The sequence below is a fragment of the Phaseolus vulgaris genome, chromosome 10 (assembly GCF_000499845.2).
Source record: "Phaseolus vulgaris cultivar G19833 chromosome 10, P. vulgaris v2.0, whole genome shotgun sequence".
NCBI classification, from domain to species: Eukaryota; Viridiplantae; Streptophyta; class Magnoliopsida; order Fabales; family Fabaceae; genus Phaseolus; species Phaseolus vulgaris.
In genome coordinates, this window is record NC_023750.2 from 37956419 (window position 1) to 37978496 (window position 22078).

A 22078-nucleotide genomic window follows, 5' to 3' on the forward strand; every position below is an offset into this window, starting at 1 on the left:
GCCGCCGCTGCCGTGTTTCCTATTCTCTCCTTCCACTCTTCACCAACAACGTGTCCCTAAAACCCCAGCTCATTCAGAAGAATATACAAATGCGGCTATTTCAAATAACCGCATTCATAAATCGCATTTACAAATACGGCTTATAACCGCATTTGTATTTCTCTGATTTACAACTGCGTGCTGATCAAATGCGGCTCTATAGCCGCATTTGTAAATATAAAATAAGCGCATTTGATTAGCATTTCTGCGCTAGTGTATGAGATAAATAGGTTAATAATATTTTATCAAAAACAGTTGATAAATAAAATAACATACTACTAAACACTATAAATAACATGTTACAAGGTAAGACACACTTTTATCAATACATAGTTTACTTCAATAAATTTTACTTAATTGTCAGAAAAAACTGTATATATTAATTTCCAACAAAACATCAAATAATTAATACTAGAAGAAACAACCCAACATAAAAAAAAAAACGATATGAGAATTAAAAAAAAAACAAGATGAGAATTAAAAAAAACGATGAATAAAAGACAATTACTCCAACTAATATCAGATATTATTTAGTTGTTATTAATCTATAAAAGGATATTTACTTTTATAAATTTAGCCTCATATAATAGATAAAAGAACAAGTAATTGAATTGAATATTCCTGTTGTAAAAGGGTTCCTTGATTAAGGATATAAATGTAAAAGCAACACAGTAATTAAGTGTCTTCTTGTCACTGTGGAACACCAAAGACCTAACCAGTGCCACCACGATTTCAATTAGTCACTATTTTGGACCTTTCCTGCTATGCATCGTTGTCATTTTGACAAGCACCAGTGATACCATTGCTTGCACTGTCTTCTTCATATGAAAGAATGGAGAATTTATGTGAACAATGCCAATATATGCATATGATGCACTTTACGACATTTCAAGTTTACGTGTCATATTTTTACGTGTCATATAAAATTCTTTCATATGTCAAAATGAAGTTCATCACAAAAATTATGATAACAAAATATAAAATCTTTTTTATTCGAAATTCTACCATGTAATTGTGACACTTCATAGGACCTTTATTTTCTTAATTTCACACGGTGAAAGCCTTTTTAAGATCATTTTTTTATTTACTCGAAATAGAAATGTAAGCATAAGATTTGAAAATATTTGGTTTTAATATTAAGTTGATGTGAAAAAACATGTAATCAATATGTGTTTGCTAGAGCAAATATTTTCATTGTAATAGAAGCTATTAATTTTACAGTTGATTAATTGACGTTAAGGTGGTATTTTTTCTTTTATATGATTCTAATAATTGGTATAGTAATATGAAAATTTTAAACTATTTTCGTAATGGTTTTATTGTTTTTATCTATCTATATATATATGAAGGGTAATTATTTTTTCGACACGTTGGGTCTTATTTATGGTCACTAGATTATAATTAATGTTTATAATATATGTTAATAATTATGTTGTATTGTAATTCAAATTTAGTGTTAAACATTCTGTTAAAATGTAAACATAATATTATAGTTAGAGTATTCTTTCATATATTGTAGTGATGTATTTTTTGTATGAATGAGAAAATCTCTTATTCAACATCCTTTCTGTATATGTGTTCTATTTTGTTATTCCTAACAAATTGGTACAAGAGATTGTGTAGGAGAGGGACTCATGAGAGTGAGACAGCATCATAGTTAGTAAGTTGAAGTATGTGATATTTTGTATATCCCTACATACAATGAAGAATAATTTGTTTTGTATGGGATAATTGTTAGCAAAGGGCTACATTATGGCTATCTAGCAAATCACATTGAAATCTATGATTTCAAGCAAAGACCACTATTGGACCTTTAAAATCAATTTAGATACTACTGCAATATAATATCACCACTAGCATTGAGAAAGAAAGTTGGTTATGGCATTACAAATATGATCATTTAGATTTTAAAAGTTTAAATCAACTCAACAATAATTAAATGGCATGTGGTTTGTCATCGATTTACAACTACAAAAAATATGTGAATGATGCATAATAGGCAAGCAACCAATAAAGGTTTTCAAGTTCTCTGCACCTCAAAAAGCTAAGCAACTTCTTGGTGTTGTTCATTTAGATGTATGTGATCCTTTAACACTCCATTTATTGGCGATATTAGATATTTTCTTACTTTTGTACATGAACTGACTATAAAATTTTGTGAATATGTAATATAATTAGTAGATTTCTAATATATAGAACACTTTTGTTCATAAAATTCATTACACATGATATTATGGATCATGCTCTATCAAACCTATCTTAAAATAAATCATCTTCAAACAAAAACACATATAACACACAAAAATGTCCAATTACATTTTAGACCATCATCTCAATTTTCGTGATTATGGGATGTTAAGTCATTTGGATTATAATTAGAATGTGAGTGACCAGACTTGTACATATTAGTACTAGTAGATTAAAAATGAAAATAAGTAAATAAAAAAAAATCTCTAATATTTATTTGACACATTCTTTACTATTAATTTAAATGATTTGAAACCAAATGTTGTGGTTTTTTAGTTTTTGAGCTTTTGAAATATTTTAACTAACAAAAGGTTGTGTTTTAGGATGTTAAAGTGTGTCTAATTAACAATTCTCAAACTACACTCAAATTAAATATAACAATCTAATTACATGTAATTTGGGTGTTGATAATAAGTTATATTTAGTTTGGTGTTTTACAATGGCTCATTATCTTAGTTTGGTGCTCTGCAGTGTTTTCCTTGTCTTAGTTTGATGCTTTGCAATGTTCTTTTGTCTTAGTTTGGTGATTTGCAATGTCTCATTGTCTTAGTTTGATATTCTGTAATGTCTCCTTGTCTTAGTTTGATGTTTTGTAATGTCTCCTTGACTTAGTATGATTTTATGTAATGTCTCATGTGTTTAGTTTGGATTTTTTTTTTCATTAACAGATACCAATTTTTTTTTTGTTCGTCTTTAGGTTGTGTTCTTTCTTCTTGCATGGATTTTGGTTTGGACCCCCACTTTTAAATTTAATTTAACATGAATTTCGGTTTAGTCCTCCAACTTTAATTTTTTTTGTTTATTTTCTTTTATGTTATGTTTCACGTGATAACATGATTTGGTCCCCCACTTTTAAATTTTATTTGACATGAATTTTGGTTTAGTCCTCCAGTTTTATTTTTTTTTTGTTTTCTTTTATGTTATGTTTAATGTGTTAACATATAATTGATGGATGGATTTTGAAGTGTGAGCCTGATTTGTTTTGTTTTGTTTTATGTTATATTTCATGCGATAATAACTAATTGATGGATTTGGAAGTGTGAGCTTGATATAACTTTAATTTTTGTTTTGTTTTGTTGTATGTTATGTTTCATGTGATAACAAATAATTGATGAATTTTGAAGTGAGAGGTTGTAGCCTTAATTTTTTTAGTTTTATGATATGTTTCATGTGATAAGAGATAATTGATGGATTTTGAAGTGGGAGCTTGATGTAGCTTTAATTTTTTTATGATATGTTTTATGTGATAACATATAATTGGTGGATTTTCAAGTGTGACCCTAATGTAGCTTTAATATTTTTTTGATTTTGTTTTATGTTATGTTTCAAGTGACAACAGATAATTGATGGATTTTGAAGTTTAAGTCTGATATAGCTTTACTTTTTGTTTTTTTTCATATTATGTTTCATGTGATAAGAGATAATTGATGGATTTTGAAATGTGAGTCTGGTATAAATTTATTTATTTAGTTTATGTTATGTTTCAAGTGATAACAGATTATTGATGGATTTTGAAGTGTGAGTTTGATATAACTTTAATTTTTTTTGCTTCGTTTTGTGTTATGTTTCATGTGATAACAAATAATTGTTGAAATTTGAAGTGTGACCCTAATATAACCTAATATAACTTTAATTTTTGTGTTTGTTTTGTTTTATATTATGTTTCATGTGATAACATATAATTGATGGAGAATTTTTAAATGTGAACCTTATATAACTTTTTTTTTATGTTATGTTTCATGTGATAACATATAATTTGTAGATTTTGAAGTGTGAATTACAGTTATATCAAACTCAAAATTCAGAATCCATATATAACTTTAATTTTTTTTGTTTTGTTTTATGTTATGTTTCATGTGATAACAGATAATTGAATATGGATTCTAAAGTGTGAGCCTGATGTAGCTTTAATTTATTTTTATCTTTTTTATGTTATGTTTCATGTGATAACAGATCATTGATGGATTTTGAAGTGTGAGCCTGATGTAGCTTTAATTTTGTTTTTGTTTAATATTATGTTTGAAGTGATAACAAATAATTGATGGATTTTGAATTTTGAGTTTGATATAACTGTAATTTTTTTGTTTTGTTTTATGTTATGTTTCATGTGATAATAGAGAATTGATGGATTTTGAAGTGCGAGCTTGATATAACTTTTTTTTTTATGTTATGGTACATGTGATAACAGATAATTAATGGATCTTGAAATGTGAATATGATATATCTTTAATTTTTTGTTTGTTTTATGTTATGTTTTATGTGATAACAAATAATTGATGTATTTTGAAGTGTGAGTTTGATATAACTTTAAATTTTTTTTATTTGTTTTATGGTATTTTCATGTGATAATAAATAATTGATGAATTTTAAAGTGAGTCGGATATAACTTATTTTTTTTATTTTGTTTTATGTTATGTTTTACGTGATGACATATAATTGATGAATTTTAAAACGTGAGCTTGATATCAAGATTCACAATAATAACTGATATTAGTATTTTATTAATGAGTTGTAAAATTAAATAGATACATTTAACAAATTAAAAATAAAAACATTATTAAGAAATAGTAATTCTCATTAATATTTTTAATTTTATTTTTATCTCCTCTTTTATTTTTATTTTTCTCTTCCTCTGTAATGAAATAGTATAATTTATTTTTTATTTTTCTCATTTTTTATTTTTATTTTGTGTATTTTTTTTTTTCATCTCATTCCAAGTAGAAATAATATTAGTAGTTAAGGTGGAGTTTATTGATATATATATTTTTTTCATGTATTCTATTATTGATTTTCACTGTGAGGAAAGTTAAAAATGAAAAAGAAATAATAACTAAGGTGAGCTTCTGACGCGCTGCGCACGCGCTTCCCTATTCCCACTAGCCACCCCACGCTAAAACCGCACTTCATTTGCTGTCGTTTTTACGTATGAACCCCACACCAAAGTAAATAAACAAAAGGGAAAAGGATCAATTCACTTTCTCACAGCTTCTCTTAGGCTTTGTTTGGATTAGGATGAAGATTTGAGGGTGTGAATTTGAAGTGATTTAAGAGGAAAGTATGAAGAAAGTGAGATTGTTTGGATTAAGATATATAAGATGAATTTGTAGAAAAAGTTTATTGGAGTTTGTGAGTGATACGATAGATGTGAAAGATTTTTTAATTTTTTTAAAATGTTAAAAATATAAAATAAAATATAATTTTGTATAGATTTTAGTTAATTTTTGTTTTTAAATAAAAAAATTGTAATATTTATAATTGTAAAAATCATACAAAATAGAAACACAAGAAATTTTAATATATTAAAACAAAATTAGTCCATAATATATCTAGATATAACAAATACTATTATTTTATATTTATATTTTATTAAATTATAATATTATTATATAAATTTATTTTTTATTATAAATAATTATTTTATTTATATTATTAATATTATTAAATATTTTAATAATATAAATTTATTTAATATTTAATACTATTTTTATTTATATTATATTATATATTTACATAGATTTTTTATAATGGTTGCAGAAGAAGATAAAATTGTAATTAATAAAAGCCACCTGTCTTTCTTATTGTTTCTTGACATTGCGGAAGAGAAAGTTTTATCCCATTCTCTGCTTTTTTTTCATTGCAAATCTTTGCAAATTAGTGGAATCAAACACAAAAATTCTTCGCCTTTTAATCCTTTTTCGCCTTTTAATCCGCGTAAAGAGTATTTTCCTAGAGGGTTAATCAACCAAATCTAAAGCAACCCTTTTCGTTGTTCTTCCATTTGAAGGAAAATTTTATACGTTCATCCTTTCTGTTTCCCCATAAGGTTCAATGCTTTTCTGGCTCCTCTCATTTCCCATTCCCTAATAATATTAATAATACTTTTATTCCTCCCAACCTTTTCTTTTTCCCTTTAACCAATCCCTTCCATCACTTCCCAACCCTTTTTCACACTCACTCTGCTCGACTCTTTCAAACCAGGTATCCATCTCTCTGTCTAATGGGTTTCATCTTTCAATCCTCAAAATCTCTTTTTTTCTTCTATTTCTCAATGACTGTTTGCTGCTTCTTTCCGTTTTTTATGGCTCCTCTTCTGTGTCCGTTGATCTGTGTACTGTTTGCGTCTGCGGAATTTCATTTCTGTTTGGGATACCTTCTTTCACTGATTAGTCTCTGAGGTCCAAGGATGTTCAGTGTTTGCTTGATTGGTATTTAATCGTTTCATATCACTTTCCTCACTCACTTTTTTTTTGTTATGTTTGAATCTCCTCCGAATCTCTAAAGGGGTGTTGTTCCTTTGCGCAGAAAATAGGCTTTTTGGATTTTTTTTATAATAAATGTTGGTTTTTGCACTATTTGAAATGCTTGTGAGAACCAGCAGGTTCCAGTGTTTGCTCTCCCAATGGTATAGTGTGTGTACGAACCTTTTTACTCTTATATGTTTCATAAAAGTGTTGGTGTGTGTGGTTTTCATTCGTGCCGTCCTTGTATGATGTTTTACATAGACATGAAATTTATGAGCCCGTCTCGAAGCATGCTCTTTTTGAGTGTGGTTGCGATGTTATCTATTAGTGTACTTAAATATTACATTGGACGATTCTTGCTTTACTTGGCTGTCTGCTATCAGCTCCTTTTGGTTGTTACTAACGTTGTATTTGGATTTGTAGCAATGTTAGTTTTGAAGTACCAAACATTTTTTGAGAAATTTGCGGAGGTGGGGTCTGGCTTTGATTGCTAATTCCAAACTTCTTCACAATCTTACCCAGTAGCATGTGGATTGTACCAGATTTTCTAAAACACCTACAGAAGTAGGACATGTGATGTCTTTTAGTTTTGTTGTGGTCCTTTTACCAAAGGTTCGGAATTTGTGATATTCTTCTTGTAAGTAGGTGATTTTTGTTTGAGTCTTCTTATCTTTGGTGAGATCTGATTCTGCACATTCTGTATTTTGTCTAATTCATTCTTTGATCATTTATCATGTGCAAGAAAGTATTTTTGTGCTTGTTTGATCTTGTTTATGTTCTTCCTATGGCAGGATTGGGTGTGTTTTTTGAAATGTCTTTTCCATTTTGTCATTAGGTGTTTCATCCCCTGTACTAGTTTGATTTTCTATGATCTAGAACATCCTGAGGTGATATAATATCTGGTTTTCTTTCTTGTTTGTTAAGATGTTTTAACAGTTAGCTGAGTACTTTCGAAACCCTTTACTTTATATATCAACACCTCTCCTATCTGGAAAGGTGAAACCTTTGGTCATTTGCATCCCTCTTTGACGCTAATTACTCCAGTGCTTTTGTTTTTACCCTTTTGTTACAGGTATTAAGGTTGTAATAAAAAAAGGTTCATCGGCTTTAAGATGGAGCTCACTATTACGCAGCCTGATGATTGGCATCTTCACCTTCGTGATGGTTCTCTTCTTGAAGCTGTCCTCCCACACAGGTCATTTTGCTTGCATTATTAAAAAAAAAAACTAATACTCTGCTAAAAATTGGAAACTGTCACATTGCATATTTCTAAAGTTAATGGTGATTTCGCACACAAGATACAAGCTAGGTGGTTAAATTAAAATGGAGAAAGACATTGAGAGTTATTTGAGGTTGTTAAGTATCTCTCTAGCTCAAACGGAAGTTTTAGTGTACTGCAAGATGACTAGCTATGCTCTACGGCAGTTTGGGCTTTAGAGGGGCAGAAGAAAAGTGGGAGTAGCGTAAATGAGTACGTTAATATGTGTGGTCAGCAAGAAAGGATAAGATATTAAATGATTGTAGGAAATATTGGTTTGACTCCTATCTGGGAAAAAATGCTAGAAAATTGATAAAGGTGGTTTGGTCAATCAAATGCTAGTATGCTACTAGAGGCACCAGTGAGGAGAGTAGATCACATAGGTTTAAGCCCAATTAAAAGGGGTAGAGGGAGACCAATAAAGACATTGGAGGAAATTATTAAGAGGGATTTCATGTTGAATATTATCCTTAAAATTTGGCTTTTGATTGAATCTAATAATTGCATTGTGTGATCTATGTAGCTGACTTTACATAGTGGAATAAGATTATTAATATTGTTGATACTCTACCCTTTCCTAATATTTTGAGGTCAATGTGAGAAAGGCTTGTATTGTGCATCTTTGTATAGTATGCCATCAATTTTGTTTATTGCATTCACGTTGAAATTCTCAAGAGTTCTGATTCAGACTATTGCTATTACAGTGCTAAGCATTTTGGAAGAGCTATAGTGATGCCAAATTTGAAACCACCCGTCACTACCACATCTGCTGCAGTCACTTATCGAGAGTCCATTTTGAAAGCAATACCTACAGATAGCAATTTCACTCCTCTCATGACACTTTACCTCACAGACTTAACTACGCCTGACGAGATTAAACATGCAAGTCAGTCTAATAAAAAAATATTACATATCTAAGATGAAGAGAAAAAGTTTTAAACGAATCTGTAACTTTATTTGTGTGTCTATTTTTATAGATGTATGTTTTCTTAATCTGGTTAAAATAACGTTTCTGTTATCTTCTTTTACCTCTTATTGATCAGTCTTGTATTTGTTGCTATGTAACTGTCTAATACATATAAGGCTTGATCCTGTAACAAATGTCTCTAACATGGGCCATGAGGTCATGATAGTCAATGTTCATTTATCATTTGATTTGATTGCACCCTCCATGCTCATCTGGCTTTGTTCCTCCCAATCCTTATTTATCATAGTACAATACTTGATTATGCCACTTGCATTGACAGAAAAGAGTGGACTTGTTTATGGTGTGAAGTTGTATCCTGCTGGTGCTACTACGAATTCCCAAGATGGTGTTACAGATCTTTTTGGAAATTGTTTTTCTGTTCTCAAGGAAATGGCTGAGCAAAATTTACCGTTATTGGTAATTTAGATTTTTATTTTTAATGGTCGTTTTTGTTTTTGTTTATTTCCTTACTTTCTCTTTCCCCACCCCAATTTTGTGTGTATTGATGTTTAATGTTCTTATACTGATGCTTAAGAATGTATTGCATTATGTTCCTTGCTTGCCTTCTTAATTCAAATGAGTTCTAACATGTCACGTTTTTTCATGAATTAATTCATGCCATTTAATAGAATGCATGTACTAGGTGCTATGTTGGATACCAATTTTGGAGCATGTCCACTTTTGAAAACATCTACTAACACTTCAACACTTAACAATGAACTGAGTAGTACTTGTGGCAGTAAGTGCTGGCTAGTGGCCTGTTTCCTTCTTTGTGTTTGCCCTTTATTTAATATGTAAAAATTATAAGTTTACATTATAGTTTCTCATCTGTGAATGACTATGCATTACAGGTTCACGGAGAGGTTACAAATTCAGAAGTAGATATTTTTGACCGAGAAAAGGTCTTCATTGAAACAATTTTGGAGCCTTTAGTTCAAAGGCTTCCACAACTGAAGGTTGTGATGGAGCATATTACTACTGCAGATGCTGTTAAATTTGTAGAGTCTTGCAAAGAAGGTAACCGAATAAATTTCTTGGAAGAGCTAATTCATTATTGTGTTGTACTATTTAATTTTAAAATTATTCTCATGATTTGCTATATTTGTAAGGTTACGTAGCTGCAACTGTAACACCACAACATCTTCTTCTTAATCGTAATGCTTTGTTCCAAGGTGGCTTACAGCCTCACAATTACTGTCTTCCAGTGCTCAAAAGAGAGATCCATAGTATGTATCTTTGTTTTCCCTCCCGTACAATCTATAATAAATTTCAACTTCAACATCTTCTAGTTGTTATACCACAGTTTACAAATTGAATTAATGATTCAGTCGAAATGCGAAGATTGGTGAAATAATTTAAATCATATGATTTTATTTTTTTTTGTAATTTTCTTCGCGTTACACTCTGTTAATTAAATTAATTAGATTCCTGTTTGATTTGATTTGGAAAAGATAAATATGTTTCGAAAGTGCATTGAATGGTCTTTGAAGAAACAAATTGTACTTCATAAATTTTAATTGCAGAGTGTAGTACACACTATGTGCTACACATTACCATTGAAGAGTTTTAGTCTTTATACTATAAAAATTCCCGAGTTAAGGAAATGTCACTAGGGACAAGGATCATCATGTTGATAATGTTACCAAACTGTACATATCCTGGTCATCTTGTCTCATTTATTTTATTTTATTCAGGACAGGCTATTGTTTCGGCTGTTACTAGTGGAAGTAAACGATTTTTCCTTGGAACTGATAGTGCACCACATGATAGGCGTAACAAGGAATGTTCATGTGGATGTGCTGGGATATACAACTCCCCAGTTGCTCTATCACTATATGCTAAGGTTTTTGAAGAGGTAACACTTCATTTCACTAATGTCCATTTGGGTAGATTTCAGAAGGGTGGTTTTATATCCATTCAATTGGAATATGCAGAGTTTGTGAGAATAATGAAAATTTGTGATTGGAAGCAAATATACATTTTTGTGGTTTGCAAAACAAGTGATACCGTGTTAGATGATGATATCTGATAATGCATAACATGTCTGTAATTTTTTACATGAATTTCTCACGTGTACATTAACTGTATGATAATATGCTTATATGAGTATGTTCATATTATTTTGCATGCTTTCTGAAAGTTTGTGGAGTTCAATCTTAAAATTCTTTTATGAAATTGTTGTAATTTTAGGCCGGTGCACTTGATAAGCTGGAGGCTTTTACAAGCTTTAATGGAGCTGACTTCTATGGCCTTCCTAGAAATAAGTCAAAGATTAAACTGAGGAAAGCTTCTTGGAAAGTACCTTATTATTTGTCATTTCCATTTGGAGACATTGTTCCCATGTTTGCTGGTGAAACCCTTGAATGGGAGGCATTGCCTTGTTGACTTACATAGTGAACTTCGATCAAATAATCTTGTTCTAGTTTTTTCAGTCATTCTGCGTTTATTTTGTACACTGTTATCTTTTCCATTTTCTAAGTCAGGTAAGTTTGACTATGAACCAAAGCACTGACCGTGATTCATCTCGATTTTTCATTATAAATAAAAATATGTAGAAACAAAAGATTTAACATATCTTCAGATCAGTTAAATATGCTATAAATAAATAATTATAGTAGTATTATGATACAATTTTCTTTCTTCAGAATGAAATGGTACAAAAAAAAAAACATTATTTGTTTTAAAAAGGAAAAATAAATATTTTGAAATGTTAATGCACATCTGTTGGTAATAATCATATTAGGACTTATAAAATGCCATAACTTTCACTTTCTCTCTACATATTCAAATCTCAAACCGGCTTAATTCTCCATTTAGCACTATATGCATTTTCATTTTTCTATCTAACATCTTTTGATTTTATTTTTCTATTTAACATTCTTTTGTTTTTATTTCTCTAGTGTCATTTTAAAATAAAAAATAAAATAAAATAATAAATTAAAAAATTTGATAATTTTAAATGTATTAAAAAAATAAATATTTTTAATGTTTAAAATTGTTAAAAATATAATTAATGAATAAAGAAATGAATTTTTACCAAATAAAAATAAAAAAATAATAAATTAAACATGTTTAATTCAATTTTTTTTAAAATAAAAAATAAAAAATAAACCCTATAACAACATAGAAGTTAATTTATAAACATAAATTAGTATTTATTTTTATTATTATTGATGATGTAATCATGTTAATTTGAATAAAAAATACAAAACATAATTATAAAAAAAACCAAAGTCAATTAGTATTAATTTATAATTGACACACAAATAATATTGAAGTGTCTATCCTAAATGCAAAATTCTAAAAAAAAAACTAATGCAAATGCTACACTTAATGCTTAAAAATAAAAACAAATATATAAAAATAAATAAATAAAAAATATAAAAACAACAACATTTTAAGAGTATTGACATGAAAAGAACCTCAAAGGGGAGACCTAAATCAAGTTGAATAAGGACTGATATGAACATAAGAGAACAACATAATCGAATAAAAAAATGTTCATATTGTTAAACACAAGGACACATAAAAAGAACCTGTCCCAACATTACTAGATCGTCCACTTCTTGTCATTAATTATGTTTCATTTCGCTCAAACTATTTAACGTACCATTGAAGAAAATATTAAATGAATTACCATCTCTCTTATTTTTCTTTTTATGATCAACATATACTTATTCAGTATCGTCTTATATCTCTTGTCTTTATCTTGTTTGAATTTGTTTTTATTTTTTTATATATATTTTATCTTAATCTTATTTTGTTTTGCCTTTATTTTATATCTTTTATGAAATAGTTATTATTATTTTTTTGCGATTCTTTATTTATTTCTGTTTTTGTTTTTATTGTATTGTTGCTGTTTTTATTTTCTATACTTATTTATTTTTTCATTTTTTTCTTCTCATTTTTAAGTATTAAGTGTAGCATTGCATTAGTTTTTTTTTTAGGATTTTGCATTTAGGATAGACACTTCAATATTATTTGTGTGTCCACTACTAATTAATACTAATTGAATTTAGTTTTTTTATAGTTATGTCATATGTATTTTTACTTGAAATTAATATGATTACATCATCAATAATAATAAAAATAAATACTAATTTATGTTTATAGATTCAACTTTTATGTTGTTGTAGGGTTTAATTTTTTTATTTTCTTCATTTAAAAAAAATAAATATTTTTAAACTAATTTTTTTAATTTTTATTTTGTAAAAACTTATTTCTTTATTCATTAATTATATTTCTAACTATTTTAAACATTAAAAATATTTACTTTTTTAATGCATTTAAAATTAAAATTGTCAATTTTTTAAAATTTATTATTTATTTATTTATTTTTTAAATAGTGCTAGATAGGGAAATAAAAACAAAAGGGTGTTCGATAGGGAAATAAAAACAAAAGGATGTTAGATAGGGAAATAAAAACAAAATGATGTGTTAGATGAGGGAAATAAAAGTGTAAATGATGTTAGATAGATAATTGAGTCCTATTAGTTGATATGATCTTTACTGTAATTTTTTTTATTAGACATTTAAAAATATTTAATATCATTTATTAAATTTGATTACTTACTTTAAATTCATATTCATATTATCCATTAATATCTTTGCTGATAAAAAAAAAAATCTTTAAAATTTTATATTTATTTAAACAGAAAATTTTACCTTTTATGGTTAATTTTTTTTTATATATATCTCTGGTCTCTCTCCTTTTTATTCTCTCAAATTTGCGACCTCACGGATTCTCACTTTAGCGAGTTCCATTGCCCAAAAAAGTTGTTAAATCTTTGAAGATTTGCACACTATGCAGACAAAATTCTGAATAGTGTAAAGTCACATTTCTTAATCTTTTTGTTGGTGACGAATTGAGTTCATCAAGAAATTCGGATCGAGTTGTGGTTCGTGATTTGAGCTACTTACAACTACAATCTCAATGACTTCTTCAGGTATGATTCTGATCTTAACCATTTTTAGATTTCTTGATTTATTAAGTTCTTATCCCTTAATCTTAATCTTAATCTAATCATATGATAATAACGAGACATTCATTTAAAAAATGATTCCAAGAGGGTTGTGGAAAATGTTTTAAAGTCATGTTTCTGAGGTTCTTCGATCCATCAAGGTACCCCAGAAACAACACTAAGAAGGAAGACGATTAAAGAAAGGAAGAACAGTTCATAAAAGTTTTAAATTTAACTCATAGATTGTGTTATCACTTCTTGTATTGAAAAAAAAACTATTGTTTTGGAAATGCTAGGTTTAGGTTTTCCAATGAAAAAACATGATATTTTTCAGTGATTCTTGTATGAATTACGTGTGAACGAAATTTCAATTTTAACTTAAAACAGGAGTCTTCACTTGAAAATTTTAACAGTGTTTCAATTTTCGTAATCTTATTATTATTTAATTATATTTTTTCCAATGTGTAAATTTACGGAACTATCTACCTTTTGGGTGACTACATCTAGAACTAGAGACACACCATTTTTCCTTGATAATGTTATTATTTTGAGATTTTTATATATTTTTTTTTTCTTAGAGTTTCATAGGTTTGTGACAATTTGTATTCACATTATTTTTTTTACTATGATCATTAAGTTAGTATTGGGTAGAATATTAATCACAAAGGTAATTTAATAAAATGTATGTTGTCCTTCTAAATATCTGTCGTAACTTAGATGTATCTTTTGAGTTTTTTTCTCGATTGTACATAATATCTTATTAATTTGATTCTTTATTAATAAAAAAACGCATTTTTTATAAAAATATTTTATAAATAAAATAAGAGAGGTGAGTATAATAATTTATAAGGAGTTTCATTGTAATGCTGCTATAATTAAGAAATTTTTTAGGTCATAAAATCTGAGAGGTATAGGTTGAAATAAAAAAAGAGAAAAAAAAAATTTATTCTTAAACATAATGAGAAATAGACATTAAGTTGGTTTGTATGTCAATATAATACAAACATATCAATTGTGGATATGTTGCACATGCTAACAACGTTTTTTTTTTTTTTGTTTCTACCAAATATTAGATTATGTTTTTGCAAATGGGAAATTTTTTCTTCTCAGTGTTACAAAGTCAGTCCACTTTTAATTTGTCAACAACATTGTTCAATTACGTCTTTGAAAAGCAAAATTATGATGCACAATTTTTTTATCATTTTGAATGATAAAATGTTTGAAAACTAGCATTAATTATGGTATAAGTGTGTATTTGGGACATTGTGAGTACGTTAAATTAGTCAAATTTTTATGATAGATATTTTTTTTATGCAAGCAACAAATTCATGTATTTTTCATTTTAGTCCATTTCTATGATGTAGGAAAGTATTAAAAATCATGTTAACAAAGTTAATTTAATAATTTTATGGTGTATATATATTAGCAGATATACTAGTAGGTTAACACTTTGAATTTTTTTAATGATTTTAATACTTTTTATGGGTGCGGTATGATATGTTTCATGTACTTAACCAAATTATCTATATAGATGTTAACTTTGGATCTTTTAAATAAGATTATGGTGAAATTTCTACCATTATCATCATACACACGATATATATGTGCACAAGAATGATCATATCAATAATATATGTAATATAACTAGTAGATTTCTAACATATAAAACATTTTTGTTTATATAATTCATTACACATGATGTTATAGATCATGTTTTATCAAACCTGTCTTAGAACAAATTATCTTCAAACAAAAACACATATAAAACACACAAAAATGTCCAATTATATTTTAGACATTTCAATTTTTGGAATTGTATGATGTTAAGTCATTTGGATTCTAATTAGATTAAAAATATTAATACAAATAGATTAAAAATTAAAATAAATAAAGAAATAAAAAACATTTTCGCTAATATTTAGTTGATACATTCTTTCATATTAATTTAAATTGTTTGACTACACATGTTGTGGTTTTTTAGTTTTAGACCTTTTAATATGTTTTAACTAATAAAATGTTATGTTTTAAGATGTTAAAAAATGTGTAATTAACACTTCTCATACTACACTCAAATTAAATATAAGAATCTAATTAGATATAACTTGAGTGTTGATAATAAGTTATATTTAGTTTGTTGTTCTTCAATGACTCATTGTTCTAGTTTGAGGCTCTACAATGTTTTCATGTTAGTTTGGTGTTTTATAACGTCTCATGTTTGTTAGTTTTTAAGTTGTGTTTTTTTTTTCTTACATCAGTTTTGGTTTGGTTCCCACTTTAAAATTTTTGAAAGGTGAGCCTGATAGTGGTTGACACCAATCTTTTATTAATGAATTGTAAAATTAAATAGATACATTTAATAAGAGAATTAAAAACAATTAATTCTCATGAATATTTTTATTTTATTTTCATCTCCTCCTTTATTCTTTGTTCTCTTTATCTTTATTGAAAATAGTAATAATTTATTCTTTATTTTTTCACATTTCTTATTTGTATTTTGTATATTATTTTTTTTCACTCAAACACTCCCTAATATAGTGATTATTGTATATAAATTGAAAGAGTAAACTATAAATAATATTAGTAGTTTAAAGAATACTATATTAAAAAGATGGAATTTATTGATATTTTTTTTATATCCCCTATTATATTTTTATGGTGTATATAAGTACTAGAAGTTATATCAATAAATTAAAATTTGAACTTTTTAATATTTTTTATGCATGGTGTATGATTTGCTCCGTGTACTTAGCCAAATTAATTATCTATATAAATGTTAATAAGTTAAAACCTTGAATTTTTTAATGATTTTAATACTTTTTATGAGTGGTGTATGATATGTTGTATATACTTAACTAAATTATTTATATAGATGTTAACTTTGAATGCTTTAGATAAGATTATTGTGAAATTTCTCTCGTTATCATCATATACACAACATATATGTGCACAAGAATCATATCAATAATATATGAGAATATATAATATAATTAATAGATTTTTAACATATAGAACATTTTATTCATATCATTCATTACACATGATATTATGGATCATGTTCTATAAAACCTGTCTTAAAACAATTTATATTCAAATTAAAACATATATAACTCACAACAAAATGTCAAATTACATTTTGGACATTTCAATTTTTTGGGATTCTATGATGTTAAGTAATTTGGATTCTAATTAAAACAGTGAGTCACCAAACTTTTACAATAATAATACAAGTAGATTAAAAATTAAAATAAATAAATAAATAAAGTGCATTTTCTCTAATATTTATTTGATACATTCTTTCATATTAATTTAAATTATTTGACACCACATGTTGGTGCTCTCATTGTCCCATGGTGTTCTACAACTTTTTCTGTCAGTTATTTTCTCTGCAAAGTTTTCCGTCTTAGTTTGATATTGTATAATGTCTCATTATTTTATTTTGATGTTCTCTAATGGATTTTTTCATTAACAAATACAATTTTTTTTTGTTCGTCTTTTAAGTTATGTTTTTCTTTCTTACATCAGTTTTAGTTTGGAGATCCCACATCGACTAGAGATTAAAGTCTTTCATTGTATATAAGTGGGTGCAAACCTCAACCTTATGAGTCGGTTTTATGGGGTTGAGTTAGGCTTAAAGTTCACTTTGTAATATGGGATCAGAGCCATTTCGAGCCTATCCTAGCGATTGTTTGTGTTGGGCCTATCGTGCCACCCGCTATCGGGCCGCTAGCGATTTACATCAGTCTTTTATTAATGAGTTGTAAAATTAAATAGGTACATTTAACAAATAAGAACAAGAGAATTCATAAATATTATTATTTTATTTTCATCTCCTTTTTTATTTTTTATTCTTTATTCTCTTCCTTTTTTTGTTGAAAATAGTATAATTTATTTTTTATTTTTCACATTTTTTATTTGTATTTTGTGTATTTCTTTCTTTTCATTCAAATATCTCTAATATAGTGATTATTGTATATAAATTGAAAGAGGAAAGTAAAAATAATATTAGTAGTTAAAAGTATATGAGTTAAAAAAGGTGGAATTTATTGATATTTTTTTATATCATCTAGTATATTTTTACTATGTATATAAGAGCTAGAAGTTATATTAATTAGTTAAACTTTGAATTTTTTTAACAATTTTTTATAGATGGTGTATGATATGCTCCATGTACTTAGTCAAATTATCTATATAAATGTTAATAAATTAAAATCTTGAATTTTTTTTAATGATTTTAAAATTGTTTATGGGTGGTGTATGATATGTTGTATGTACTTCACCAAATTATCTATATAGATGTTAACTTTGGATGGTTCTGATAAAATTATGGTGAATTTTCTATCCTTATCATTATATACACAACATATATGTGCACAAGAATCATATCAATAATATATGTGAATATGTAATATAATTAGTAGGTTTTTAACATATAGAACATTTTTATTCATTTAATTCATTACACATGATATTATAGATCATGTTCTATCAAACCTGTCTTCGAACAAATTATCTTCAAACAAAAACATATATAACACACACAAAAATGTCCAATTACATTCGACTAACATCTCAATTTTTTGGGATTGTGTGATGTTAGGTCATTTTGATTCTAATTAGAACGTGAGTGACCAGACTTTTACAATATTAATACTAGTAGATTAAAAAATAAAATAATTAAATAAATAAATAAAAAATTCTCTAATATTTATTTGATAAATTATTTCATATTAATTTAAATTATTTGACACCACATGTATTGGTTTTTTAATTTTGGAGCTTTTAATATATTTTAACTAATAAAATGTTGTGCTTTAGTATGCTAAAGAGTGTCTAATTAAATCTACTCAAACTATGTAACAATCTAATTACATATAATTTGGATGTTGATAATAAGTTATATTTAATTTGATGCTCTCCAAAAACTCTTTGTACAGGTTTGGTGCTTCGAAATATTTTTCTGTCTTAAGTTTGATATTTTATAATTTCTCATTGTCTTAGTTTAATGTTTTCTAATGTCTGTTATCTTAATTTGAATTTTTTCATTAACAAGTATCAATTTTATTTATTTTTCTTTAAGTTGAGCCTGATATCAAAGTTCACAAGAATGATTGACATTGGTCTTTTATTAATGAGTTGTAAAATTAAATATATACATTTAACAAATAAGAACCAGATAATTAAAAAATAATTAATTCTCATTAATATTTTTATTTTATTTTCATCTCCTTTATTCTTTGTTCTCTTCCTCTTTATTTAAAATAGTATAATTTATTCTTTATTTTTCACATTTCCTATTTGTACTTTGTGTATTTTTTTTCTTTTTGTTCAAACACTATAGTGATTATTGTATATAAATTAAAAGAGGGAAATATAAATAATTTTAGTAATTAAAAGAATACGATATAAACAAGGTGAAATTTATTGATATATTCTTATATCCTCTAGTATATTGGTATGGTGTATATAAGTGCTAGAAGTTATATTAATAAATTAAAATTTGAATTTTTTTAATATTTTTTTATGGATGGAGTACGATATGCTCCATGTACTTAACCAAATTATCTATATAAATGTTAATAAATTAAACCTTGAATTTTCTTAATGATTTTTTTATACTTTTTATGGTTGGTATATGGTATACTCTATGTACTTAAACAAATTTTCTATATAGATGTTAACTTTGGATGCCTTAGATAAGATTATGGTGAATTTTGTACAGTTATCATGCATATATACCTTATATATGTGCACAACAATTATATCGATAATATATGTGAATATGTAATATAATTAATAGATTTATAATATATAGAACATTTTTGTTCATATAATTCATTACAATGATATTATGTATCATGTTCTATCAAACTTGTCTCAGAACAAATTATCTTCAAACAAAAACAGATATAATACACACAAAAATATCCAAATGATTGTGATGTTAAATCATTTGGATTCTAATTAGAACGTGAGTGACTAAACTTTTACAATATTAATACTTTTAAATTAAAAATTAAAATAAGTAAATAAATAAAAAATATTTTCTCTAATATTTATTTGATATATTAATTCCTATTAATTTAAATTATTTAACACTACATGTTGTGGTTTTTAGTTTCGGAGCTTCTAATATATTTTAACTAATTAAATGTTGTGTTTTAGGATGTTAAAGAATATCTTATTAACACTTCTCAAACTACACTCAAATTAAATATAACAATCTAATTACAAATAATCTGGGTTTTGTGTTCTCCAATGGCTCATTGTCTAGTTTGATGTTCTACAGTGTTTTCTTGTCTTAGTTTGATGTTCTACAGTGTTTTCTTGTTTTAGTTTGATGTTCTACAGTGTTTTCTTGTTTTAGTTTGATGTTCTACAGTGTTTTCTTGTCTTAGTTTGATACTCTGCAATATTTTCTTGTCATAGTTTGATATTCTATAATTTCTCATTGTCTTAGTTTGATGTCTTCTGATGTCTGTTGTCTTATTTTGGGTTTTTCATTAAGAAATACCAATTTCTTTTGTCCATCTTTAGGTTGTGTTTTTTTTTTCTTAGATGAGTTTTGAATTGGTCCCCACTTTTAAATTTTTGATGTGTGAGTATGATATCAAATTTCCCGACTAACATCAGTTTTTATTAATGAGTTGTAAAATTAAATAAATACATTTAACAAAAAAAACAAGAGAATTAAGAAATAATTAATTTCCATGAATATTTTTATTTTATTTTCATCTCCTCCTTTATTCATTCTTTTCTTCCTCTTTATTGAAAATAGTATAATTTATTCTTTATTTTTCAATTTTTTATTCATTCTTTTCTTCCTCTTTATTGAAAATAGTATAATTTATTCTTTATTTTTCAAATTTATTATTTGTATTTTGTGTATTTTTTTTCCTTTCACTCAAACACTGTCAAATATAGTGATTATTGTATATAATTGAAAGAGGAAAGTATAAATAATTTTAGTAGTTTAAAGAATATGACATAAACAAGGTGGAATTTATTTATATTTTTTTAAATATCCTCTAGTATATTTTGATGGTGTATATAAGTGCTAGAAGTTATATTAATACGTTAAACTTTGATTTTTTTTATGGTTAGTGTATGATATGCTCCCTCTATTTAACCAAATTATCTATATAAATGTTAATAAGTTAAAACATTAATTTTTTAAAAAAAAATTATACTTTTGATTGGTGGTGTATGATATACTCCATGTACTTAACAAAATTATCTATATAGATGTTAACTTTGGATGCTTAAGATAATATTATGGTAAAATTTTTAGTGTTATCATGCATATATATATATATATATATATATATATATATATATATATTTATGCACAACAATAATATCGATAATATATGAAAATATATAATATAATTAGTATATTTATAATATATAGAATATTGTTGTTCATATTATTCATTACACATGATATTATGGATCATGTTCTATCAAACTAGTCTTACAACAAATTATCTTCAAAGAAAAACAGATATAATACACTAAAAAATGTTCAATTACATTTTAGACTATCTTTTCAATTTTATGTGATTGTGTGATGTTAAGTCATTTTGATTTTAATTAGAATGTGAGTGACCAAACTTTTACAATATTAATACTTTAAAATTAAAAATTAAAATAAGTAAATAAATAAATAAAAACATTTTCTCTAATATTTATTTGATACATTCATTCCTATTAATTTGAATTATTTGACACCACATGTTGTGGTTTTTTAGTTTCAGAGCTTTCAATATATCTTAACTAGTGTTATAGAATTTTAAAGAGTGTCTAATTAACACTTCTCAAACTACACTCAAATTAAATATAACCATCTAATTACATATAATCTCAGTGTTGATAATAAAAGTTATATTTAGTTTGGTGTTCTCCAATGGCTCCTCCTCCTAGTTTGGTGTTTTGCAATGTTTTCTTATCTTAGTTTGCTACTCTCAACGTTTTTTCGTTAGTTTGATATTATATAATTTCTCCTTGTCTTAGTTTGATGTTCTCTGATGTCTCTGGTCTTAGTTTTGGTTTTATCATTAAGAAATACCAATTTTTTTTGTTCATCTTTAGGTTGTGTTTTTTTTTTCTTACATGACTTTTGGTTTGGTCCCCACTTTTAAATTTTTGAAGTGTAAATCTGATATCAAAGTTCACATTAATGACTAACATTAGTCTTTTATTAATGAGCTGTAAAATTAAATAGATACATTTAACAAATAAGAACAAGAGAATTAAAAAATAATTAATTCTCATGAATATTTTTATTTTATTTTTATATCCTCCTTCATTCTTTGTTCTCTTCCTCTTTATTGAAAATAATATAATTTATTCTTTATTTTTCACATTT

General features: G+C 26.3%; 1 protein-coding gene across 4 annotated transcripts; it reads left to right on the plus strand.

Annotated features, from left to right (window-relative positions):
* Positions 1-5873: 5873 nt before the first annotated feature.
* LOC137818415 (dihydroorotase, mitochondrial-like) lies at positions 5874-11187 on the plus strand. Of its 4 annotated transcripts, XM_068621832.1 has the most exons (10): positions 6052-6264; positions 6454-6491; positions 6589-6688; positions 7600-7722; positions 8490-8671; positions 9033-9169; positions 9604-9769; positions 9862-9978; positions 10447-10607; positions 10943-11187. In XM_068621832.1, the coding sequence occupies exons 4-10, from the start codon at positions 7640-7642 to the stop codon at positions 11135-11137; spliced, it is 1041 nt and encodes a 346-aa protein (XP_068477933.1). In that variant the 5' UTR covers positions 6052-6264; positions 6454-6491; positions 6589-6688; positions 7600-7639; the 3' UTR covers positions 11138-11187. The 4 variants fall into 4 exon arrangements, with proteins under 4 accessions (XP_068477931.1, XP_068477933.1, XP_068477932.1 ...); XM_068621831.1 differs by lacking the exon at positions 6589-6688 and having other exon boundaries at positions 6067-6264; XM_068621833.1 differs by lacking the exon at positions 6052-6264 and having other exon boundaries at positions 6459-6491; positions 6589-6736; positions 7415-7722.
* Positions 11188-22078: the final 10891 nt, after the last annotated feature.

Bases quoted from the DNA above. Each gene is read 5' to 3' on its own strand.
- LOC137818415 (XM_068621830.1), top strand. From the start codon at position 7,640: ATGGAGCTCACTATTACGCAGCCTGATGATTGGCATCTTCACCTTCGT. The intron at 7,723-8,489 runs GTCATTTTGCTT...TTGCTATTACAG, and splicing joins GAAGCTGTCCTCCCACACAG to TGCTAAGCATTTTGGAAGAG. The intron at 8,672-9,032 runs GTCAGTCTAATA...TTGCATTGACAG, and splicing joins TGACGAGATTAAACATGCAA to AAAAGAGTGGACTTGTTTAT.